Genomic DNA, 27,471 nt, shown 5'->3' with positions numbered 1-27,471 from the left:
CCTCAAATGAGCTCATTCATTTATCAAATAAATGAGTTGTGCTTGCAGTGGTATAATCAGTGTAATACATGAGCTCAGAAAGGGCAAAGCTGAGTTAGTTGCTTTGTTACGTGATTAAGGGGATTTAGAAATAAAAGACTAAGAAAAAAACTATAAAATAACCATAAAATACATCAATACTAAGGCAGAATGGATGCTTGTTTTCATGTTGATTATACTAAATTCTGACCCTACCATGCAAATGTCACAGCAATTGAGAAATTGAGACACATCAAACCAGGCAACAATTCCTCAGTTCTTACCTGACACAAGTAGCATTCTTCTCCTCGTCTCCTCATGAGCTTCAAGGTTTAGTATGTTGTGTGAGGTGCTCTTCTGCGTGCTGTGGTTGTAATGAATGCTTTTGAGTTACTGTTGGAAGCACTCTGACCTCTGACATCAACGAGTATTTTCTTCGAGAAAACTGACGCTCACTTGATATTTTCTTTTTATCGGACCCTTCTCTGTAAACCCTAGACGTAGTGCTGGGCGATATGGAAAAAATATTTATCACGATATGAATTATTTTATATCACGATGACGATATATATCACGATATACCACCTGACCCGTGGTCATCTGGAAAGTACGCAGTCTGTAAACAGCGAGCGCAGAGGGTGCAGTCTTTGTTAATGACATGGATGGTTACGCTCATGTAGGGCTGCGTATCTCTGCTCGTCCATAGGTCAGTCGTCAAGGCATAATGCACGACACTGCAAACATCCGTCTCTACTTTGGCCCGGCATGCGTCATATAAGCGAGGCAACTCGACTTATAAGGACTTTGATGAGGTCACGAAAGCTGTCCTTCTCAACTACATAAACAGGGGCCATGCCTTTACAAATGTAACACGAGACGGCTCCTGTGATTTGTTTATGGCGCTGGGACGTTTTCTTATAAGGGCCTTGTGTGAAAGACTGCTGTATCTTTGGCTAGCTATAGTTTTTCTTTTCCCAACTTGCTCCTGTCGTTCCACAACTTGGTTTAGCTCGGATTTTCTGGATTCTTGAGCATTCTTTTTCGTGGACCTTCTGTAGGTGATAGGAGAGATTTGTTGTGTTGCCATCGGGTGCAGGAATAGTTTTATAGTATAGCTTGCAAATGGGCGTCTTCTGCTCCGTGTTGGTGCTGTTGAACCCAAAATGTAACCAAATCACAGATGTACCCCCTCTTTTCGGTAAAAGTGCTTCCTCTTGGGCTGCCTGTGTAGCTGTCTCTGCCTGTTGCATGTCCGGGCATGAAACTGCAACCTGTCGCACGTCCATCGTTTTGAGTTACCGTAAAGCATGTCGCAAATCCGGGTGCACGTAAAGCAGCACCATGTCGCAAAACCACAAGACGGAGTTTCTTTGCGAAAAATATCATTTTTTCATACTTTATTTTCTCTTGCATAAAGTTAAGAGTATGTATAGTGAGAAGACAACACTAATATATTTGCCACAGGCTTTTTAATGGTATATTTCATGTATTAATTTATAAAATTAGGTTAGAAATTATAGAAATGATAGAAGACAAATGGCACAATAGACACTTTTCTATCATCGACACGATATATATTGTCATCTCGCCCAGCACTACCTAGACGTGTTTGTTTAGGAAAATCCCAGCGGTTTGTCAAATCCTGAGAGTAGCTGGAGCTGTTTGGCACCAGCAGTCACTGCACATTTAAAGTATGGCTGTTCGATATAACGATATGTATCGGATGACTATATGAAAACGTCTATCGTTTTATATTACGCTATCGTTTGTTTTGTGGTGTCGCAAAATAAACCGTTTACAGCAATATTTTTTTCATTGTTTTGATGGTCACTGTATTAGCTATATTTATTTCTTAAACTTCTTTCTTTCTCTTATATTTAAAATAACCAAACTACTGATGGATAAGCGACTGTTTTTACAACGACGGTAAACACTGCTCCGCCGTCCGCTTGTTTATTTTCCACATAAACCTTTCACAATAAAGCGGAAGACCCTGTTGAGATTTTTCAAAATAAACTGAAACGATGACAAACAGAAAGACCAGTCAAAACAAATTGAGGACCTTATTTCTAAACGAGGGGCTACCTCTGTAGCATGGGCATGCTTTGGTTATGAAAAGTCTGACACGGATCACCTATGCAAGAGTCACGTAAAAGAGTATGGAGAGAGTTTACTAATGAGAAGCAAAAAAGAGCTGTCAGGTGCTCCAAATAAAGCTTAGATTCAAACGTTAGAACAGGCTTTTCCCCGCAGCACGCCGTGTAATAAATACTCACAAAGAAAACGGTAGCCGTTACAAGTTATGCCTAAAAATGTATAGTTTCATGCATCGGTCAAAACACTCGACTCCAGGTACACGACGCCAGCTGAAAACACTTCAAACAAGTCGAGTTGCCCGAGATTCACAGAATTTACAGAAAATGTTACATTTTTTAATATATATTGTTGTCAGGACGATAAATGTCTTCTATCGGGATATGAGATTTTGGTCATATTGCACAGCCCTAATTTAAAGTCACTTAAATCACCCTGTTTCTCCATTGTCATGCTGAGTTTGAACTTAGGTTGATCAGATATTTGCATTAATGGGCACTTAAACAGTGTCCATTTAGTTTTTTACTTGCAGTTCATCCAATTTATTTGCTTTAAAATCTTTGGAAATAAATGTACTTGGATTTTATTTACTGTCGACAACACAAACAGGCCTGAGGAGAATTTATATTGCTGCACTATTTGACATTTCCTCCAAAATTAATCAATGTTGGATTGATTTATAGATTACAGTGCATGTTGCATGTTTTCATTATAACTAAATAGGAGTGAGTTATTCATGTGAAGCCCAGTAAAACACAGAACAACTGCACTTTTTAGTTTGCTTGTTTCAGTTAAAAACATAACGTTTTTTCATTGCTGTCTTCTAAAATCAGACAATTTCTAAGGTTTTTAAGCAACAGCACCTACCAGCTAGATCAAAACAGTAATGCTTATTTAGTTATTTACTTTATTGTAAAAGGCACTATGACCAATACACTTGTTGTGTCATTTGACAGTACAGTCTCATTTTTATCATTCTCAATTTTATGTGCTGACTGATGCAGTTAAAAGCAGCCCAATTAAAATCCATTAAACTGACACTTTAGTTTTCAATCAGCAAGAATACTTTCAGTGATCTAAGAAGAATTCAAAGCACACAATTCATTAGCAAAAATAATTTTTCTGACATGTGAGATCTAGTAATGTTGGTTAGCCTAATTAGTGCAGCTCAGCTGACAAACTAGATTTAGGCTGGTGTCTAGGCATGTATCGACAAAGATGCCGCCAAATAGCAGATTTTGTGTTGCTGAAAATATCCCGTGTTGAATGGTGGCATTTGTGGAGACATAAAAATATCTGACTCAGGTTTTTATATCTTTTTGTAATAGACAGACGTGCTGATCAGAGACACAGAGTTTGTGTTCACCTGCAACAGACCACAGAATATTTTCTTGTTATGTTAATCATTGTAACTGGAGGTGTTTTGTACCTTGGATAATGGGTGGACTTGTTCCCGCCCTGTAAACATCTCAGCTGGATTGTTGTGGTCGTGTAGAAATGGTCACTGAGGCCGGTGTAGTCACACCATGGACAGACAACAAAACAAGCAATTAGACATATAAATGATTTGTGTGTCTGTGGATTATGGGAGGAAACTCAAACAGAAATCTGACCTGAAACCTTTAATTTGACATACTCGAGTTCAAATAACCGCGTCAGAGTGACAACAAATCATTATGTGTGCTGCATTTGCAGTAAATGCTCTGACATAAGTGAGGCTACAATTTTCAAATGAGCGACAGAGTGAGCTGAGAAGCAAACAAGCAGGAAGGACCGCCGGGATACCAAGAGGTTGGGTTTTTTTGCTTTTAGAGCAAATGCAAGAGTGAGACAGAGAGAAACATGTCATAGATTGTGTTGATAGGTTCACATGAAAGAAAGACAGAGAGGAAGTAAGTACAGAAACAGAGAGAGAAGTGAGCTGAAAGAAACAAAACTGTGACAGCAACACTGGTACTGGAAAGCAGCTCGAAGCCTTGATACTCTTAAGCCGTCGATGGTTTCAGGGCTTTGTCTTAGAACCTTTAAAAGTCTGCCACAAGCCCTGGGATTGAAAGGATGATGGGAAACATTATCCATATCTTTCATGCCCTTTGTGCAGCCGGGGCATGTCACATGGATTAGAGTGATTGGGAAGAAGATTTCTATTCATGCAGAGCTCTGTTCAGGCTGATTTCACCAAAGTGACAAGTTAGTGATCCTGTTAGTGTTCTGCTCTCTGATCTCTTCTTCTCTCCTCTCCAGGTGTGACTATCCTCAGCATCCTCGATCTTATTATTCAGAAATCAGAAGTAATCATAAGCTGTCATGCTGTTTTTATATCATCTCAGCTTTTTTCTTTGTTGGAGGGGGGGAAGCATAAATTCTTCATGGTTGTATTAATGCCCATCTTGGCTGAAACACAAGTTTGGAGGGCTGCACACTACAATGAGTCATCACTGAGAAGATTAGCTCAAACTTGGTGTTTTTGAAGCAAGGAGTGAAGCACCATGAAGACTGAATTCCCATTAAAAGTTTGAACTTCTATTATTAGTTGTATAAACTAGCGGTTGTGTTGTTATTGTGAATTTATTCTCTAAATGTTGATGTAACCATCAAAAGGTTTTCAGGTATTTGACGTGGAGGATAATAATACGTGCATGTTTTTTTGGGAAGACTTAGTACAGTTTCACTAGCCACACCCAGGCCTGATTACTGCCAGAGCTAGCAAATTAAGAAATCACTTAAATAAAGTGTTGCGACTCCCAGAGAACCATGGAGACAGCCATTATCCTCAAAGGAAGAAAATCTGGAAGAGTCGTGAAGCTTTCGAGGATCGGCCAGCCTAGAGTACCAAAATTACTCCAAGAGTGCAGGTACAACAACTTATCCAGGAAGTCACAGAAGAACCCAGAACAATATTTAAAGATTTGCAGGCCTCAGTTGTCTCAGTTAAGGTCAGAGTTCATAATTCAACAATAAGCAAGAGACTTGACCATGGGAGTAAAAACCACTGTGGACCAAAGAGAACATAAAGGCTCGCCTCACATCTGACAAGAAAAAATGTTGATCCTGAAGACTTTTTGAAAAATGTGGAGTCAGTTTGTGGATCGATGAGAATAAGTTGAACTTTTTGGAAGGTTTGTATCTTGTTAAATCTGACATGAAACTAACACAGCATTTCATACAAAGTACATCAAAGCATCGGTCAAACATGGTGGTGGTAGTGTGATGATCTGGGGCTGCTTGGCTGCTTCAGGACGACTTGCAGAAAATCCTGAAGGAGTATGGCCGATCATCAATTCATGCTCTGAAGCTCGTGCGCACTTGGGTTATGCAGCGGGGACAATGATCCAAAGCAGACCAGCAGATCCTCTCAATGTCTCAAAAAGCAAAACGAAGACTTGATCCGATTGAGATGCTTTGGTATAACCATAAACAGGCCATTCATGCTCAGGAACCCTCCAGTGTGGCTGAATTAAAACAATTCTGCAAAGAAGAGTGGTTCAAAATTTCTCCAAAGCTAAGCAAAAGACTCATTGCCAGTTACTGCAAACGGCTGATTGCAGTTCTTGTTATTAGGTTTAGGGAGCAGTTACTTTTCCTCACAGTGCAAAGTAGCTTTGGATATTGTTTTCCCTTAACAAATAAAATCATCATTCAAAAGCTGCATTTTGTAATTACTCGGGTTATCTTTGTCTGTACTGTATATGTTAACTGTGAATATAAGCAGCATGGTGTCTAATGTGGTTACACAGCACTTTGGATGTTATATTTTTTGTACTCCTGCACCTCATCAGGACGCTTCGCAGGTTTACTGTAAACACAATGTGAAGCCGGGAACATAAATAGTCAGTGTGTTAGCGTGGATTCATTTTCCAAGGCAACTGTGTTTCTAATTATTTTCCATATTGTGTCTCCACAGAAACCTGCTGGATAGGGACACCTTCTCCAAATCAGACCCAAGTAAGACGACATCTCTCTATCGCTCACTAAGACCACGTTTTAGTTAGTTTTATATTTTTCACTGCATCAGTGAAATATAAAGAGGAAACAAAGGGGATTCCTTGATGATTTCCATGATGTGTCTGTAAACTTTTCATTTGATTTGCATAAAGAAAGGAAACAAAAAGAACAGTGTTAGGAATACATGAGAAAAAACTTGGGAAAAATAAGGGCTATGGGAGCGCTGTAAGGAAATGAAATAAGCAATTAATTTGGAGATGAACGAAGCGCATTTCTTTTGCTGTGACTCAATCTGTGTTTGAGTATTTTCTCACTAAATATGTTGTCTTGGCTTGAGGCACGGCTGACTAATACACAAAGCCTGAGAGCTTGAAAGCTTCTCCCTATAGATTCACAGAATGGGCGGCAATTCTCACGCTCCTCTTCCCACAGCTAAAATAAATGTAATAACACTGTCAGGGCTACTGCATCAAGTTGAAGGAGGGCTTCAGCGCTGGCTTGACAAATGTGTCTGCAGACAGTTTAAGCAGGGACTGCATAAAAAAGTACTTGAATATCTTGTTTCTTTTTAAGAAGGCACAGCATATTTACTTCAAGCAGCCATACTTCAGTGACACCTTGCCTGCTGTCCAATATGAAAACTAAGCTCACGCCAAGAAAATATTGATATTCCATTGTTTAGTTATTCTTAATGCTACAAAGAGGACTATCTAGGGATACACCAATCCAAATTTTTACAGTTTTCAAAATAAAATGCAGCAAGAAAATATTTGTTTAAATTACTAGAGATGAAAAAATTCAAAAATTAAAAGACATTTATTCACATTATTTGTTTGCATGAGTCACATGAGGAGTGTGCATGTATGGGTGCGTGTGCATTGGGAGTGAGGGTAGGGTGAGATCGATTTCTCCCTAAAATGAAACAGCGATTGTTGTCATATCATAAAAATAAGATATTGCGATGACTATTGTAATGAACCACTAATACACACACACGTAGTCAGCAAGCAAAACAGAGCATGTCAGCACATTCCCACGTGCATGGATGAAAAATGACTCAAGGTGATGGGGATGGCAGTGATGAGTACAGTGATGAAGATGACAGTGATTAGGAGCAGGAAGCATGGGCATTAACCATAAATTTAGTACTGCTTTTATGCTGAGTAGCTCCTGTGATTATGCTGAGCTCACTGACTTTAGCCCCCTGATATGAAGCAGCCTGACAGGAGGAAGGAGCAAGGAGGTGAAGGAGAGCGGGAAAACAGGATGTCAAAGTTCCTGAAAACTGAACGATACCTTGGATATGTCACTCGGTGGTAAAAAAAAAATACCTAAAAAATCGAAAGAGCAGTGATCTATACAGGCAAACGAAGTTTAAATCTCTCTGTTCCCTCCAAAAGTATCCCCAGTGTTTGTCTGTCAGACGCAAAATCAACATTTTATGTGTCTGCGTGGGTGTTTGGATGTGTACATATCCTCATCAAAGAACATCAAAGGCCTTGAGGAATGAAGTATACGATGAGCGAGCTGCGTAATTTGCTTTTTAGAGAACTCTCTTGTTTTGAGAAATTGCATAATCACCCGAAATGATGTCTTTCACAATCTGAAGCCGGCGAATATAATGCACATATTCGTGACTCGTGAATGACACTATTAGACGCTTTGATGTTTTTCTTTGTTTAATATATATTTCTAATTCAAGCATTTATGGCTTATCAGTCATATTCTAATGGATCCATGAAATACCATGACATTTGATTTGTTTTTTGATTTTATTTGCTTGCTGTCTTATGAAGTAAGGCTCTCCTATTCATCCGTTAGTCAGCCAACCTGTCAGATAGTTAAAAGCTGGTTGTAAATACCAATATAATAATATTTATTTAGACTGCTTGCCCGTTTCTTATATATTATACATGATTATAAAGTAGACACTGACTAAAATGGCTGGGCAGTTGCTAAGTGAGTGTTAGTAAGGAGTTAATGATTAAAACTACTGTTTATGTGCCTCTTTTTACAGTATGTGTACTCTACACACAAGCCATGGGCAACAGGGAGTGGAGAGAGGTGAGTGTGTGCAAACCGGGTTTGAAACATTTCCTTCCATTTTATTAAACTTCTGTCCACTTCACTGCTGTCTTTCCATGTACACACTATGGAGAAAACAGAGTTCTTTTTGCATAGTTGCTAGAAATTGGCTGAAATTGGTCAAGTCATGTCAGAAACAGTGAGAAAGATTATTCATTAGTCTTTCCAGGAATGGATGCCCCAACAATTTCACCACAAGGCCAGTCATGTAATGCTCTGACATCTCAGACTCCACAGCGCTCGGTTAAATTTCATAACAATAAAAGTTACTTTTATCTGTTCCTTTATCACAAGGGGTCACCTTAGCAGGTAGCTCTGTCTGTACACCGGGTGCCCTTCCTAGCACAACCCCTAAAGGAGAATTGCTACTCTGGTTTTAATTAAACCAGCAACCTTTTGCTTATCAAGCAAATGTGCAAACCACTGCTTGCTTTGCAGCCACACGGCATGGGCTCCTTGCAGTCAGCAAGCCAACCATGAACTCTGTACACCAAAGTATTCCACAGTCAGATGTGCAACCATCTGACAGCTAAAGCAACAGGACAGTGATTCCAAGCAACGACGGTAAATCCAGAACAGAATTGCTGAAATAGATAAGAATCAGGGTGTTGCACTGAAAGCCTTGCATTAGCAGATACCCACAAACCTCAGTGATCTTAGGCGATGTTTTAAAGAAGAGTGGACCAAAGTTCCTCCATAACGATAAGAGACTGATAAAGTCAGAAAATTGTTATCTAAAGTTATCGCTGCTAAACGTGTTTCTACAAGCTATCACATAACACGGTGTTTTTCACGCACAGCTTCTACATTTCAGTTTTGTTTCTGTTAAATAAATGACGATACTCTATAATCTGCCACGCGTTGTTGTTCATCTGAGGATGTTAAACTAAACCAAATCATTTTTTGTCATATCCTGAGTCATAAAACCTTGGCATTGAAAAAGGGTTTGCTTTCTTTTTCACAAATATCAGCCTGTTGGTAACACTTTAATTAAGTCAAAGGGTCACGATGAATCATCTGCACAAAATTTCATTTCCAGTAGCAGGTGAGATTTTTCAATTTGGACTGGGCCTACGTACGTTACCTATGCCAAAAAAACTAAAACACACCTCAATATAAAAAGACTAGCTCTATTAAAACCATTCTTATATACACAGTGTTTAAGGTTTGGTTACTTTCAGCTGTGGTTTACAAGTTAGAAAGGTGACATTTAACACTTGTTTGGTGTACGCACCCTAGCCTCTACTACTATATTAGTGCAGTATATATTTCGGCAAGACCAACAGACAAAAGAAGTAAAATAATGTCCTGTAAGTATTTTTAAATACTAAGTAGCTACGGGATATTGTCGAGGAAAGTAGAAAATATTAAAGTGTTGTATACACTCTAAATACAGCTCACAGTACTTTATAAAATGTTTATGACATGGATGCAATACCAAAGTGTTGCATAATACACAAAGTGCAACAATACAACTGTTTTCAATCCGGCGTTTGTGGGATTTGAGGCATGTTATGTTAGTGATTCAGTGAGGGAAGAGATTCAATGTGCAAATGTAGTTTCCTTGATTAGGCCTAGGCTAATGACGCTGTGAGATTTAATTGCCTGCTTTTGTACAGTTCAGGTATCTGGAAATGACGCGAAGATTTACAGTGTAAACTGAAAGGCTTGTGATGTAGTAGTGCTCGAGAGTTAGTAGAAATAACCAACAGCCACCACTTTATTAAGAGAACGCATGCACGTTTCATTACGATCGAGCCGCCATCAACAATACGTTTTACAGTAAATATTCATGAATGCAAATCAGGGGGCAATTCTTTCAGCACCAATCATTCGCAGTTATTCATAGATCCGAGTAGCCCATCATCTCCATCCATTATTAACCGGCTGAGTTAAATGCCAAATCGGAACCCAACTGACCCCATTTGACTTGATACTTCAGCTGCGGTGCATTCATTACACTAAAGCTGTACATAATCTTCTGTAACAAGCCTCTCGCCTAATGTGTCTCCTGAGGAAAAACCTGCAGGTGGATACAATATTTACACGAGTCACTGCAGCGTCATAAAGTGCTGGTAAAAGCTGTGATTTGGGAAAGGTTAGAGCTTTTAAGCGTGGCGAGTTGCAGAAATGTATACTCACATATTATAGATTGTAAACTTGTAGACTGTAAAAAGTTGAATGATTTCCAAACTGTTTGTCTCCTAATCTTTGTTTTTCTTTTTTTTGTCTAGTTTGGCAGAACAGAGGTGATTGACAACACGCTAAACCCAGACTTTGTTCGGAAATTCATTCTGGACTACTTCTTTGAGGAGCGACAGAACCTCCGGTTTGACCTGTAAGTAACATGTACAAGTGCGTGTGTGTGTTTCTGCATCACTGTGACATGACTAGTTCCTAAACTTGCATTTAAGACTCTGGATATAGATGATGTTATAGTTCACTGAATATCGGTTTGGCTTTCATGAAAGCTTTGAGAGGTATTGAAATGAAAAATTCTAAGTGGTAAATGTGGCTGTTTTTACCATAGTCACAAAGATGATTGTTATTTCCATCTCTATGGTTCTGAGGCTTCTCCATGCTTAAGCAAAGAAAGTAGGAGGTCGGAGCAGCAGCAACACCTCCTGTGAAAGGTGGGTGGGTGTTGCACCAGAAGCCTCCTTGTGATTGCTTTGGTTCCTAGCAGATTACCACGGTTGCCCATAGTTTGCAGTCTTTATATACTGTATCTAATGCATGGATTTAGACTGTCTTGTCTCATATATTACTAGTACACAGCTCTGATTCTCTTCTGCTGGTGATGTCCTGATGACTGAGTCATGTGCTATGAGCACAGCTGTCTCATACTTCTTTCCATGGAGGCAAAAGATTCTATCTGTAGGGTCTTAGATTAGGTGAGGGGATTCTCCATCTCATGTGGCTCTCAGGTCACATTTGTTACTGAATTATGGGGCTTTCAGTGGCTTTATTATTTATATTCTAATCTATAAAGCAGGGAGCCATGGCGACAGCACCACCGGGATCTCAAAGTTCTCCCGTGAAGAGGAGCTAGTGTGTCTGCGTCGATGTTAGTCGATTCATGATAGATAGCAAAACGAGGGAAAGAACAAGGTAGACACACACAAAGACGTCAAATGTGACTTTGTAACCCAAACAAATGTGGTCTCTATTTCATATCTGCTCTTGACTAAGACTGCACGTTAAGCCAGGAGTAATGTGTTGAGCTCATATGTACAGGAGGTGTGTCGCAGGGTCTTGTGGTGGAGAGACAAAACCCAAATTGATGCGTGCAATTTGTGTGTGCATTGCCACATGCGTGACCATGGTGACAATGTGCGTGTCTGGGTGCATGTGTTTGTGAGTTTGTGTGAAGTTTAGCAGGTAGCCATAACAACCAGGGTTTCTGGGGGATGGCGGCTGCTCCACTTGTGTTCCACACCATGTTACAGCCCGGTGTACATTTTCACATGTACACAAACAAGTTACTTTCTGTGTTTTACCGACTTTGTGGGGCTCAGTTATTGAACTGTTATTTGCTTATGAGTGTTGTAGTATTTCAGATGAAATGAAGATGAGCTGAATGATGGGAGAGACTCCGATGTTTACCGCTTATGTCACTGCAACCGAAGCTTCTTAAGCAAATGATCTTTAAGCTAAATTTATGCCCTATTGGCTCTATGTGGACGTTTTTAGTGGCTTCCCCGCCTGTCTTCTGTTGCTCTCTTACATTAGAGGTGTGCAGGTTTTGGATTAGCACTTATCATTGTATTTGCAATATCAGGTGAGCAAGTTTAAATCTATTGGAAGAATGACATCTCATAGAAAGATGGGGACATGTAAGGACATCTGTGTGTTTGCGTGTTGCGTCTATGTCTGCTCATTGGTTATGTGATTATAAATGAATGAATGCATAACTCTGTGTCTCTTGAGTGGTTTTCTGAATGGAACTGGACATCTGAGGGAAAAAACAAACAGGCTTTTTGTGGGTCTGTGAGTAGGTTATGTGCCATTTTCAGTAACATTCAGCGTGTGCATCCGTGTGTGAGACTCCTATGTGTGGCGCTTTTGGTGAATGTGTCTATCATAGACTGCATATAAAAGATAGCCACCGTGATGGCTCCCATTGAGTGAAAGTCATGCCTTGAAGTCTCGAGGGTCTTCACTGTCGCCGCCTTGATGTGATTTGGTTTTGGTCTGAGGGACACTGCAGTCTTACACCAAGAAACAATCTTTGGGAACAAAGAAATTTGAGTAATGTGAAATCTTTTCCCAAAAAGCCTTTTATATAATGAGACGTTCCAACTACAGAAGTTGACCTCAGCTGGCCATTAGAAATAGTACAGGTTTAAACCTCAAAAGCTACAGTGTCTACAGTATCCGGATGTGTGCGTGCAGCCTTGCTGCTTCTCTCATCAACGACTGTATGTCGCTGGTCCTGCTGGCCTGCAAAGGGTAACGCTGTCTGAGATGATACCAGATTGAAGAATGTTTACTCCCTCAGGCTTATGGCAGTGAGATCTCTATGAAAACAAAACAGTTACAGAGCAGAGGTTATGAAATACTACAGTATGTCCTCTCACTATGAATTATGATAGTGCATTGTGTTCCACAGGGCTCACTGTGAAGTATAGTGCACTGATATATGTCTTTAATTTTACACTTCCCTAAGCTGAGGCATATACCGATATCATTCTAAACAGCTAAAAAGATAAAAAGATAAAGCACGTCACATGTCCCACTGAGTTGAAATGGGACATTTTAAATATTGGTTATGCTTGGATTTGGATTAAAGGAGAATCCTGCCACACACAGAATATACTGTACATCACCTTTAACATCCATGTGAGGTAACAAAATTGCCTAGCATTTCTCCCCCACTGTATTACCCAGCAGAGGCCAATCCATATTTAGTGGTGGGTGAAATGACCTGAGCTGTGAAATGACCTCAGATTGCTGAGTGAATGGGTCGCCTGATTGCCTCCCATTCTTCAGAGCTGGAGGGGCTATTTCTGGAGAAGTTTGTCTCGCTGCAAATATTGTGTGTTTAAGAGGTTGCCAGGTGAAACTGAGGATTGAGAGTTGTGAGTACTGTTCAGACGTGTGTGACAGTAATGAAAATAGATGAAAACAAACGAGGACAGACTTCTTCACCTAGCAAGTCAGTAGTTCATCGTTTCTGTTTCAGTCGTTCACACGTATGGCCTCGCAGATATACTTGTGACTGCCAATTAGTCCATTTAGTGTCATTTTAATAGAGGATGACTGTGATCCTGCAATGTTGGGAAGTGAATTCCCAGAGCCTCCGCTGAGATTCTGCGTGACAAGATGCTTAACCCCATTACTGATTTACCCTCTCTGTAATCCCTTTTGTGTTCCCAGCCGAGCTCCTGTCACCCTCCATCACTCTCTAATGCATTCACAGTGTGTTTTTGTTTTTTTCTGCAGGTATGATGTCGATTCGAAGAGTGCCAACCTGTCGAAACACGTGAGTGCTTGTGTATTGTTTTGTGTTTTTGTGAACGTAAATGCTGACCATATCATTACCTGTCATTAGACTCTTTCCAACCACATAAGAGTACTCCGGTCATTAGTCTGCTGACTTGTGGTGTGTTCAGGACACACTTGAATAAATAATAAATAAAGGCAAATGTGTGTCAGTGCAAATCGAATGTATTTAGAATTCATGAAATTGTCAGCTAGAGTTGTATGATTCAATTTCAACTTCGTTTGGTCTGAATATATCTTTATGCCGAACAAATGTAGCCCTTATGTTAGGTACAGCTTGCTCGGACATGGAGCTTTAATTCTTAGTGGCATAAATTAAACAATTCCTCACAGATTTTATTCCATATTGACATAACAGCATCACACTGTTGCTGCAGATCCATAATGCAAATCTCCCATTTCACCACATCCCCAAGGTGCTCTATTGGATTGAGATCTGATGACTGTAGAGGCCATTTGAGTACAATGTACTTATTGTAATGTTCAATAAACCAGTTTGAGGTAATCTGAGCTTTGTGATATGGTGTATTATCCTGCTGGTAGCAACCATCAGAAAATTGGTACGCTGTGGTCATAAGTGTTGCTGGATGGCCAAGGTCAGCAACGGTACTCAGGCTATGGAGTTGAAATGGTGCTCGGTAAATACTAAGGGGTTCACAGGGTGCCAGAAAAATATCCCCCACACCATTATATCACAAGCACAGGATGAACTGTTTATACAGGGCAGGATGGAGCCATGCTTTCATGTTGTTTATGCCAGATTTTGAGCCTGCCATGTAAAACTCACAACAGATAACAAGACTCATCAGACCAGGCAATGTTTCTGAAACACTCACATCTGGAACCAACTACTGTGCAACTTTTAAAGTCACTTAAATCATCTGTATTCCCCCTTCATATGTTTACTTTGACCAAGTCTACACATCTAAATGCATTGAATTTCTGCTGATTACATCTTTACCTTAAGTAGCAGTTGAACAGGTGTGCCCAGGAAAGTGACAGTTGAATGCATAACAAAAAAACACAAAAACATCAAAGGTTTTAAGAGATGGCTGTCTACATGGACCAAAGTCTATAAATAAGAATATAAGGTGACAAGAGAATTGGCATTAAAAATCTTGATATTCGCGTATTCAGATGTGTGTGTGTGCACATTTTTTTTTCTGTCGGAGGGTTCTTCCTGTTAAAAGGGAGTTTTTCCTTCCCACTGTCACCAAAGTGTTTGCTCATAGGGGGTCATATGATTGTTGGGTTTTTCTCTGTATGTATTATTGTAGGGTCTACCTTAAAATATAAAGCGCCTTGAGGTGACTTATTGTGATTTAGTCCTATATAAATAAAATTGAATTGAATTGAATTGATGCAGCATGCTGATTTGCAGAATCTGTATATTCTTTCATGTCTGCTCTTTTTAGTCTCTTTTTAAAATATGTCCACCGCGGTTTGTTGTTAACTGTCTTTTCTCTACATGAGTGATATTATCAGTCTGCGCTTTAACAAGTGATTTAGGAAACAGCTGTTTACATGCATCACTTTGATCCATTTAGTGAGATTCACTGTGTGTGTATATATCTCAGTGGCTTGGGTTTCAGTGTAATCTTGCTTGCACACACCTGTACTTATAACATCAGCTTTATGGTGATATCTTAGACACGTTTGAGCATGGTGGTTGCTCTAGTAACAGGACAATGACGTGAGCCTGACTATCCAAGTCGCAGAAAGTCACAGCAGCAGTGAAAATGATGGACGGCAATAAAAAGAGTAGCTGAGGATGACAGAGTGGATATCGTTTTTACACAGCTGTCTTTTCTCCTTTTTCACTCAGTGTCCATAACACACGTTGCTGTGTTTGTCACACTTGCATGTTTCAGAACAGATTCGATGAAGCACATTTGGGTTATGCTGCAAGACAATGATCCAAAATAGACCAAGTCCACCTCTGAATGACTCAAAGGAGTAAATGAACTGGTTCTTAAATAGCACTTTTCTATTCTACCTGAGCACTCAAAGTGCTTTATACACCTTAGCTCCTTCATCCATTTTATACAAGCACTTTTTTTCTATGCTTAAGTGCTTTCTAACATTCACGCTCCTATGGTTGCATCGGTGAGTGGCATGGAGTTCAGTATCTTGCCCAAGGATATTTGGCATGCAGATGGAGCAGCCAGGGATTGAACCACCAACCTTCTGATCAGTGGGTTACCTGTTCTAACCCTTGAGTTCCCCGCTCAAACTCTCCAACTCGACTGAACGGAAGAGTAGACCACAATTTCTCCAACTCACTGACAGTTAACACTTGATTGCATTCCTTGCTGGGGTGGGTGGCACAACCTGTTATCAGGTTTAGGGCGTAATTAGTCTTTCACATATGGCCAGGTAAGTTGGAATTGTTTTCTTCTCATAATAAATAAAATAATAATAATAAAAAAAAAAACAATTTCGTATTTTCTGTTATGATCCTTTTCTGATATTTAAATTTGTTTGATGATCTGAAACATTTAAGTGTGACAAACATGAAAAAAAATCTAAGAAATCAAGAAGGAGGGGGATAGTTTTTAACTGAACTTTATATTAGGAACTCGTCAGTCCAGTAATGTAGAATAGTTGAGCATTTTAAAAGTAGATCTCATGTTGTAAAGTTTATAAAAGGTTATCCAAAGTCTTTACTTCGATTTAACCAAATATTTGTTTTCTCCAACTGTAACCAAGCAGCAGGTGAAAGCAGACCACAGTCTTACACACTCTAAACGACTCTTTTGTTTCAGACTGTACTTTTTGGAAAGTGTGTTTGCTTTTCAACCTTCACTCACTTGACTTTTGTGTCAACGTCTACCTCTGAGCACAGCTGCAAACAGCCAATGCTGCTTTTCCCCAAGGTGAAACACTGGAGCCATTAGTTCTTATCATTGCATGGCGTTTAGTATCCAGCTCAACAAGTCTGCCTGCGTAGCATATTACAGACACACCCTTTATGGTGATGTAAAAAAACAAGAAGAAATAATGGTAGCATTTTTGTACACTTCAAATGGAGCATTGTGTACTAAACTCCATCTAAATGCCAACATGTCCTCTGTTCTATTTGATTAAGAATAACAAATGCCTGAGGACACGTGGACTGCTTTCTCCCTCTAGCAACACTGTTGTCAAAATGATCTATTTTCCTCTTTTATGGTATTTCTTCAGCCCAGTTATAAGCCAATACAAGTAAATATAATAGCTGTAATTGGAACCTTTGTGGAGGCATTGTAGCCAGGCTTATATTTCACCTTCACTAAGGCCCCATGCACCTGTTGACTGCTGTGCGTTATCATTATGTGGCCTCCGGCTAAATAGGCGCAAATGGAAGTACAACAGTCACACTGATTTTAATGCAGAGCCACAGTAATCGTGTTTTATGTTTTGACCTTTAAAAAAAACCCCAAAACCATATACTTTACCTTATCACTTACTGTTTTGCCGAACATCGTTTCTAAAATTGATTGCTCACATTTATAAAGACTGCAAATGTACTGCTGGCGTTTATATGACAAGTGTATGAAATAAAAGGAGATAAATTGGGTGCTACAGTGCAAAACACAGTCTCCAATGCAGGTTTAGTCTCTTAATATTTCCCTTCAGGATATTTCTTTTCTTATTTTATTGGGTTTGATGTCTCTCTGGATGCAATCATTTCCTCTTGTGATGCCCCTAGCTGTTTCTTTTTTCTTTTCCTCTTTTTATCCTCTTTCATTGCCATACCCTTGTTCTCTCACTCTTCTCTTTTCCCTCCGTGCTCTGGATTTGCTCCCCCTTGGCTCACTCGTTTGAAATCAATAATCTCATACAGGCAGAGACAGCAGCCTTGGTGTGGCTCCTATGGGGGAAGCCGGGGAGTTAACCCATTAGATGGTGTTTTAACATTGGGAGCTGTAGGCTGCGGACTCAGCTGGGACCTGGGTGAGAACTAGTGTGGCATATAGAAGGAAAAGCAGAAAGAGTAAGGATGAAAATAAAACACTCAATGTTGGTGTGTCCAGTTCGGTTTTTATCCATATATCTGGGTCGTTCCATATGACATTAACCAAATTTGAAACATGTTCCCTGAAAAATAGGGTGTCTTTTGTACAGTAAGTGCAGTATATTCACATCGTGTGCTTTTTGATTGGCTTTTTTTAATGTAAGAGGTAGCTACTAAAAATGTCTGGGCTAAAAGAAATATATTTAATATTTAGGCTTTGGTTTAAAAATCATAACAAATAGCCAGGTTTCAGATGTTTCAATAGTAAAACTGCACTAGTACCACATCTGCAATGTGGTACTAGCAGAAACAAGCACTGGTACTCTTCATTGCTGTAATCTGCTTTCTGATCATTTACAATAAATAGTTTAAATATAAACTGCAGGTAAAGAATTTCAAGCTTCACATCACCAGATGGAAAAGCATATGTGTCCTTCTTTTAAACAAGATCTTTTAGCTGTGATTCCTTCTTTGTCAGGACAGAGGCAGATTTCTCTGTGCAATGATCCATCAGCAAAACATCCCCTTCTCATTTGTTTTGAGCTGTTTTCTTGAGTTTAGTAATTGCTAATTATTATCTAACATAGTATTTTACTGGCTTACTGCCTGAAATTAGCTATTATGGTATGTTTCCTCTTTCCTATGTTTTTTTTATATAAACATGCATTGTTTTTTATTGTAAAACCACCGATTGTGTATCGATAAGAAATCAAGAAACATGAAAGCCCACAGTGACAGTTGAGCCTATAAGTCAACAGAGTTTCAAGCCTAAAGCTTTTAAACATCAGGAAACTTCCAGAATTAAATAGCTAATAGTGAATTCCCTCTAGTTATCTTCCAATACTGCAGGTGATAAAACTGGTCATAACACAGTCTTGTCAAATTGTATATATGAGCTTTAAAAAGCTATGAGATACCCCCCAAAATGATTATAATCCTTTTGAAGATGTAGATTTAGATTCATCTGCTCACATTCCCTCGTTCTTTGGATCTCATAAAATAGTTCATTTCTTTCTGTAAAAGTGCTGAAAGGTGCTACACCCACACAGCTATTTTTCTCATTAAATATTTTTCTTGCTCATGCTGTTATATATTTAGCCATTAGTTGCATATAGCCAGTTCTCAGATGGACCTCATGTAGGCAGCAGACACAGTTGCTAGGTAATTTGTGGATTTACGGGTTCACCTCTACATGGTGGATGGAAATTATTATCATCATTATTATTTTGGTCTAATTTCGGCACACGTTTCCACCAAAACAAATATGTTCATAGCAGACTGACACTGTGTGGCTGCAGGAATGTAATTGTGATGAGATAGATGGGAAGAGATAAAGCTGAGAGGCTAATCAATGGACCAAAGAGAATCCGATATGTTAGTGGTGCTTGGAGCTGCTCTGGTCAAATATTAGAGATACTATCTAACAAAGACAAATGATCTAACCCCCAGTTAAAGACCCATGAAGAAGGCATGTTTCTATAATCCTTATTTAAATATATTTATATGGGAGAAATTAGGGTTTTATGGGTGTCATGTTTTCTGAAGGCTGGTCATTTTTGACACTGAAAAGCAACTTATCATTGTTTTAAATCCATGAGGTTTCTAGGATGCGGCGGGTGCACTCATGTCTCTGGCTCTCTCAGCATCAGCTCTAAAGCTTCAATATGTGAAGGCAGTTTAATTTCCCAAGGAAGTGGAGGAGCACACTGGGGCAGGTGTGAGGGCTGGTGGGAGGAAGGCTCAGTTTCTTCTTGCTAATATGATCTATCAAAGGTGAAGGTAGTGGTATTTGAAAAGACTTGGGCCTTTGGGGGTGGACTCTGTATTGATCAGCAGGTCAGGTTTGGGAGTAATGCAATGTCTGATTGACAAAAAACATGTGTCGGCTCACTTCTTTCTCCTTGACTCTGCAGGACTTTCTCGGACAAGCCCACTGTACTCTGGGAGAGATAGTCGGATCGTTGGGCAGTCGCTTGGAAAAACCTCTTGGGTGAGTAGGAGCTCAGATAGCTGTAGCAGAAAAAGGTGTGCAGACATCTCAATGAGTATCTGATCAAAAGTCGCATGAACTGCAGGTGCACTAGCAGAGTTATATCCACAGTCTGCAAATTTTAGTCAGGCCTGATGATAGTTGCATCAGCCCAGATTCACAAAAACACCATAAAGATGTTTTTATCAGAGAGAAATGGAGAAATGACATATTTAGCTTGAAATTTTGACTCTTCAAACTAGATGAGCGAGAGCAAATCTTTGTCTCTTCACATTATATTTCCCTGGGCTAATTTGCTAATTTTTTAAATACATTGTTGATTATTGACAGCCACAGTGGCTTATTGATTACCGCTGTCACATTAACAAATAAACCTGCATTGTTTTTATTCGTCCTCGTGTTATCGTTATTGTATTTGTAAGCAGCTAATTCAGTCTTGTTGTGGTTCTTTATCACTCTTGTCCACAATGCTGCTCTAGTGGCCTCCTCTTATTTACATATTTTCTCTCTCATGAGAAAGCCCACTTGGCTTTCTCTCAATTGAGTCTCTTTAATCCAATTAGCTTGTTCATTTGAAGCCTCGATGAGCCTTTAGATCTGCAAAGAGCGTTGTTAAGGGGAGAAATAACAGGGAACATTGTCAAGAACCTGGCAACCTGTGTGTGTGTGTGTGTGCTTACTGCATATCTCCTCTTCACGTCAAAGCAAAACTGTCATCCTGTTGAGTAGGAATCGCCATGGTGATTGCAGAGGCAGGTTTCCCATGGAGAGGGAAGGAAGGAAAGCGTGCACGTCTTTGGAGTGGTCCACACATATAGTTCAGTTGTATTTCTCTTGATTATTTACATTTGCACGCACACAAAAATGTTTGCTTGGCTATATTTCTGGGTACAAGATGAGCCCCTTAAAATAATCTTACCTCAGAAGAAACTCTTAACCCTCAAACAATCTTATGAAGTGGTTTAAGAAACTAGCCGCAATAAAAGTTCTAATTTTTCTCAAATGTCCTTGTGGCATGAATGACGGACCTGACCAGGGGGCCCACCTCATCACCAGCGACGGTGACGAGCTGGGTCCGGGGGCCGACCGCGGGTCCAGCGGTGGACATGACGAGCTGGGGCTCGCAGGCGGCTTGGCAGGCGACCATACAGCCACACAGGACCACACAGCATCTTGACCTCTGGCGGAACTGAGGCAGGTCAAGACAGCGTACTGGCCTCTGGTGAGGACGCCTCTGGACTGGACGGCATGGCGACCTCCGAGTCAGGCAGAACAGTTCCTCCCCTCACGCTGTCCACCAGCTCTGGCAGAACAGTTCCTCCCGCACTCTGATCCCCGACTCTTTCTGGGCAGGTCGCTTCGGGGTGCGGACCTCCGGCTTGTTATGAGCAAGTCCAGACGGCATACTGACCTCCGACTCAGCCTGGGCAGGTCCCTCCCGCGCGCTGACCTCCATGAACACGTGGGGGTCAGCCAGGAACCGAATCAAGCTGCCAGATTCATTATCAGCTGCATCCCACGCTCGGACCGGTCCTGCAGCTGTTCCGCCTGGCCACCTGCTCCCTCTGCATGGCTGCGAACTCGCCCACCATTCGGGCCAGCGCCTCCACTACTGGCCCAGTTGTGGTTCCGCCATGCCGTCTCCTGGGTTTCGGCACCACTGTGGCATGAATGACAGACCCGACTACATAGTTCACACGTTTAACACTTTTTATTCCGGTTGCTGTTCTCTAACAGACGGCCGCAGCTTTTCAGCTGTGTCCCACACACAACAACAACAACCCCAACCTCAGGTCCCAGCACGTTCTATACAGGGGAGGCGTGATGAGCTGATGGAGCTCCGGTGTGTCAGCCTCCCCTGCAGCTGCGCCACGAATGGATGTGTATATTGGAAAATATTCAGCGCCTGTTCTTTTGCAAACATTTTGTTAAAACCGGTTGAGGAATAGAGATGTTACTCCTCCTTCTTTGTTTTGCTACTCGAGTACATCAAATGCAAAGTGTGCCTTGGTTATCACAAAAGCAGTTTGTGGAAGAAAAGTTAAATTATGGGGTGTGAATTGAGTTCTTTCTTTGATATTCAGGGCTGTGTAAAATGTGGAGGTTGGTTGCTTTAGGTCCTGAAGACGTTCACTCTCCGTATGTTGTGCCACGCTTCTGCAAATATATGCAGATGAGAAAAAAGCAAAACAATCAACGCTGAATGAAACAGGTTTGTTACATTCACATGTGCGACCAATATCGACCGTTTATAAGAGGTCAAGAGTGATTTGGTGCAGAATGAGGAAAACTGTCAACTTTCATTAAAAATGAAGGGGCAGGACACACAGCTGTTCTCTGGCTCTGGAGGTTGTGTCAGTATTTATATATGTGCGTGGGTGTAAGCGACAGTCAGGCATACACCTGCAGCCTGACATGACAGGCGGAGGACGTGGGGGCGGGGCTTAACAATTTTAACATATTGCATTGTTCAGTGTAACTCCAGTGGGCATTTAGGAGTGTGTGCACGTGGGTGTGTGAGAGAGACACTTAGAGTAACCAGCAACAAGAAGCAAAACGCATCATCAAGTGCAGCAATGGTGAGGCACATGGTTAACGTAGCATTCAGCTAACTTAGCACTATCCACCCGCCATATTGCAAACAGCTGAAACAGATGAACTGTGTAGGTGCAGCTTCTGCTTGTGTGCAAACAGACACATTTGGAAGTTTAGTACACGTTTACATTATCAAGAGAGGATAATATATCTCTAAAGAGAGCTCCAAACCTTAATTAATAATGAATACATTTAATCAGTGACCATAAGCGGACAACATGCCTTTTTTCCTCCTTCTTTAGAGTTTCCCTAACTCAACGTATATGTGCTAGAGTTATCATAAAATATAATTACTGTAATAATAATGATTGTAGCTTTACACTAGAACCATCAGGAGGGGTCACTTTAACAGCAGTAATGGCAAAAGCGTAATTTCTTGAATAAGTCACGTTCATTTTCATCTATTTCTTCTAATTTTAAGAGCAGACAAAACAAGTATTTAAGATTAATATTTATGGGTTTTATTATTTAGATCTTAAAGTTAAAATGCACATTTGAGTAAACTAATAAAGCGTACAAAAAAAACTTCGAACAACTATTTCTTTGCCTAAGATTTCATAACAATATGAAAAGCAAAAATGAATTTGGGGTAACGTGTGGTATTAGACGGTATAAAACGCGCTCACTGTGAAACAGATTGAACAGCTGATTGCCTACATTTTAAAGCTGACCTCACTGCTGGCTACAAAAACATAAGAAAGACATTTTAAATAATTAATGTAAAAGTAGGTCAAAGTTTATCACCTCTGCCTCTCACGAACGTCCACTCTGCTGCGCCTCAGTCAGTTTCTGATTATTGGACAACCTACCCTAACTAATGAGCCTCCCGCTACCCTCCTAACAAACCTCATTTCCTGGTTCTCAGACCTCGTGTGCCCTTCTCCTTACAATATGATACACTTTGACATGAGTGCTCTGACTTAAATTTCATTACCAGGTCACATGTAAACAAACTGATGCATACTGGGGTAAATTGTCCAAAGATATTATGCAGCACTGTCTCTCCTTGCTCCAAATTCATGCCGTAAACACTTCAAGAGATGCCCATTATTAGAAAAATGTTACCTCTAATTTCAAGGCAAGGCAAAGGCAAATTTATTTGTATAGCACAATTCAACAACAAGGTGATTCAAAGTGCTTTACAGAGACATTAGAAACAAAAACAAATAAAAAGCATGATTTAAAATTGATTAAAACAAGCAAACAAACAAACTAACTAAACACACACATTTCACACCTGTTCGCGCGATCTGAACCCTTATCGTAAGGGGAGCTACCAGTCCTTCTGTGGATGAGCTACTTTCTATTTTAAATTCCCTGAATTTAAAATACTCTCTAGACCCAGTCTAGACCCAGCTGGGGAGCTACCCAGAGCTCTAAACCCACTTAACAAACAAACAAACAAACAAAACAGTATATAAAATCAAAACAGATAAAATCAGAACAGTAGATAAAATCAGTAGTTAATGTAAGTTTTGAAATTTAAGCTTAACAAACAAACAAAACAGTATATAAAATCAAAACAGATAAAATCAGAAATAGATAAGATCAGTAGTTAGTGTAAGTTTTGAAATTTAAGCTTAAAAGTGTGGATTTGGTGCTTTATTCAAATGCAGCTGAGAACAGGTGAGTCTTCAACCTGGATTTAAATAAACTGAGTGTTTCAGCTGATCTGAGGCTTTCTGGGAGTTTGTTCCAGATGTAAGGAGCATAAAAGCTGAATGCAGCTTCTCCGTGTCTGGTTCTGACTCTGGGAACTGATAAAAGACCGGATCCAGATGACCTGAGGGATCTGGAAGGTTCATACTGGGTCAGGAGGTCACTGATGTATTTTGGTCCTAAACCATTCAGAGCTTTATAGGCCAGCATCAGAACTTTAAAGTCTATCCTCTGACGGACAGGCAGCCAGTGTAAAGACCTCAGAGCTGGACTGATGTGGTCCACTTTTTTGGTCTTAGTGAGGACTCGAGCAGCAGAGTTCTGAATGAGCTGTAGTTGTCTGACTGATTTTTTAGGTAGACCTGTAAAGATGCTGTTACAGTAATCAAGCCTACTAAAGATGAATGCATGGACTAGTTTTTCCAGGTCCTGTTGAGACATCAGATCTTTTATCCTTGAAATATTCTTGAGGTGATAGTAAGCTGACTTTGTTATTGTCTTAATGTGTTTTTCTAAGTTTAGGTCTGCATCCATCACTACACCCAAACTTCTCGCCTGGTTTGTGGTTTTTAGGTGTATAGATTGAAGTTCTCTGGTGACCTGTAATCGTTTTTCTTTGGCGCCAAAGACTATTACTTCAGTTTTGTTTTTGTTTAGCTGGAGAAAATTGTGGCACAACCAGTCATTAATTTCCTCAATGCATTTACCAAGAGCCTGTACAGGGCCTCGGTCTCCTGGTGACATTGTGATATATATTTGTGTGTCATCTGCATAGCTGTGGTAGTTTATTTTGTTGTTCTTTATAATATAATTTCAATAAAACAAAAGCAATTTAATGGAAAAGCTTGACATTTCCAAAAAGATTCTAATTTGCTTTCTTGCCAGGGGCCTCTGGAGAATATTTACACAAGTCTCGCATTTGCATTACAGCAAATCTGAAGCTACAGCCACTAGACGGTACATGCTGTCGTACCAGTGAAATGTGATAGAAGTATTTTTATGGAAGCAGTTTATGCTTTTTTGAAGAACATTTTAATCTATGAGTATTAAATGCTGCTAGTATTTCTTTCTTTCTTTATGTATTTTACTTTAGCACTTGCAGAATTTATCCGGTGTAGCAGAACTTCTTGGCACACTGTGCTCGATAGACAGCAAAGATTGTTGTGGCATCCAGAAGGAATGCGGGTCTCCCTTCACCATGTGTGACTCTGCAGTTAACACTTTGTCCTTCTGCTTCCTGGGAACCATCATCATCCAGGACCTTGAGTCGTCAGTAGTCTCAGCAAAAGCCCAGCAGAGACTGAAGAAGTTCAACCTGCCAAAGTCAATAATGGTGCACTTTTACACCCCCGTAATTGAGTCTATGCTCACATCCTGTGCCACCATGTGGTACCCTGCTTTAACTGCGAAGCAAAGGGCAGACTGCAGACCATCATCCTCTCTGCTGAGAGCTGCTGCCTGTTCTCTGTACAGGACCTGCACACCTCCAAGACACGGAGCAGGAAACATTATGGCTGATCTCTCCCACCTCGGACATCGTGTTTTTGAGATATATCCTGCCGCCCATCTTAGCCAAAACCTCTCACCACAAAAACACTTTGTTTTCAGCTGCAGCTCTGGCCTTATTAATGATGCCCGAGGCCTCTGCTGGCACAGACTCTATCCGACCTATGGCCAGTCTGTGAACACTCATCTAAGATTGTTACATTAATACAATGTCTGTATTCTTAATTGTTGCACTTACACATTAATGCTCTATTCGTGCCAAGGACATTTCCAGTCGGCGTCTCGCACTTTATTTTTAAAACTCTACATCTCTTTTGTATTTTCTAATGTTTTTTTTATTGTTATTGCATTTTGACTTTTTGTTTTTAATTCACTTTAGTTTCACAGCTTCCACAGTGGATTTTCTTATTTCACTTTAGTTTTTATTGTTTGAACATGTTTTTTGTTTATTTTTTTATCACTTTCACTGTTTCATTTTGTGTCTTTTTCATTATTATTGTATGAAGGACATATGATATAAAAACCCAGTAGGTGTCATGTGACGTTATGTGGTAGGCAGGTTTAGGACCCAAAGGATGGAGGGCAGGGGATTCATGAGTACGCCACACAATGAGCATTTATTGCTTGTTGGTCTCAAATAGCAAATTCCAAAGTGGTTTTTTATTTGTTTTCCTCAAAGTAATTCCAAAGTAATCCAGTAGGAAACAGAATTAGGGAAACACTGAGGCACACACAGTACCATAGAATGAGGCACGACGCAACAACGAAGACAACTGAGGACTTAAACACCCACATTAAATAAGGACAGGTGAAGACACCTGGGGGACAGAATCCAACTAACAAACCAAGGATAGCAAAACTCAACAAACACACATGGGACAAGAGACTATCAAAATAAGAAAAGAAACAAACACACACACACAAACAAGACAGAGACCCAGACAGCCATAGGGACAGACTGGAGAAACAGACAGGGACCACTGAAGGGAACAATAAACATAGCTGGAATGGGAAACGACGGGAAATGACTAAACTAGTGACAGATCCACATATATGATCTTAACAAGGAAACAGAAATGGAGGCTTGAAATGTAAACACTGAGATGGGACACATACAGATGCAGAGGATGACGACTGAATATCACATAACCGAGAAGAACCAGAAAATAAAAAGATTACTAAGGTACAACATGAAGTAACAAAACCTGGAATCACAAGCAGACCATTACTTAGAGAATACGGGGGAAACATGATCATTATAACGAGGAATGAAACAAAACCCAATAAACCAGAATCGAACTCAGAGCAGAGAAACTAAAACCAGAATCACTAGATGACCACAAAACTGACACAAAGGGACTAGAGACCAGTGTTGGTCAAGTTACTTGAAAATTAGTTACCAGTTACGCAGTAAAGCAATAGACCTGTTATCCCAATTCTATTTGTTGCCACTATGCATCATATAAAAGTGAATCAAATGAACTAAATGAGAAACAAAACTTTGGAATATCAGTTTATAGAAAAACCAGGAAATACATAAAGTAACGAAAAAACTCAAAACACTGGGACTTTATAAACCCAGGGGACCTAACAATATCTGCATTTCTCTAAATGTCAAACTCTTTCATAATATGGCAAAGATATTATAGATCATGTCAGGCTTATTTGGACTTAGAAGTTTCATTCGATTTACTTAAAATTTAATTTTCTTTATATTAAACAGGAGTTACATGTTGAAGCCAGTAAATCCCTCAATAGCTTTTTCTGACCTTTAACTCCATAAATTAATGAGTCTGTTAGTCTTATTGTTGGATAAAATTAGCCTGAGACCACCCCTGATTTCATAAATATCATGACTTTATTACTAATACCATTTTCATTTGAAGCACTGATCCTGTTGCTTCCTGAATATTTTTGAATAATCAACAAGGCAGTTTTCTCACTTTGTACTTTTTTTTCTTCCCCTTTGCTCTTTTCTTTCCAGAACTCTCTATTTCTGTCTTGCTCACACACTTGCTCATGCTCTTTTTGACACTTTTGTTCCCTCAAACAAGATCTCGGCGTTCATTGTAAGTGG

The 27,471-nt window shown here is 40.0% G+C and overlaps 1 protein-coding gene across 1 annotated transcript in view; it reads left to right on the top strand.

The window, feature by feature from the left end:
- Positions 1-27,471, top strand: part of LOC146689846 (copine-8) — a 105,423-nt gene that overhangs the window by 27,528 nt on the left and 50,424 nt on the right. The window contains exons 2-6 of the mRNA XM_085435791.1: positions 6,017-6,057; positions 8,075-8,121; positions 10,377-10,480; positions 13,588-13,627; positions 19,558-19,634. Coding sequence (XP_085291917.1) covers positions 6,017-6,057; positions 8,075-8,121; positions 10,377-10,480; positions 13,588-13,627; positions 19,558-19,634 — 309 coding nt within the window. The remainder of the gene's footprint in view (positions 1-6,016; positions 6,058-8,074; positions 8,122-10,376; positions 10,481-13,587; positions 13,628-19,557; positions 19,635-27,471) is intronic.

Source organism: Copadichromis virginalis, linkage group LG17 (genome assembly GCF_057382275.1).
Source record: "Copadichromis virginalis isolate Kocher_CV1m ecotype Utaka linkage group LG17, C_Virginalis_male_GT1.1, whole genome shotgun sequence".
Classification (NCBI taxonomy): Eukaryota; Metazoa; Chordata; class Actinopteri; order Cichliformes; family Cichlidae; genus Copadichromis; species Copadichromis virginalis.
This window is presented reverse-complemented; position numbering and strand designations above follow the sequence as displayed.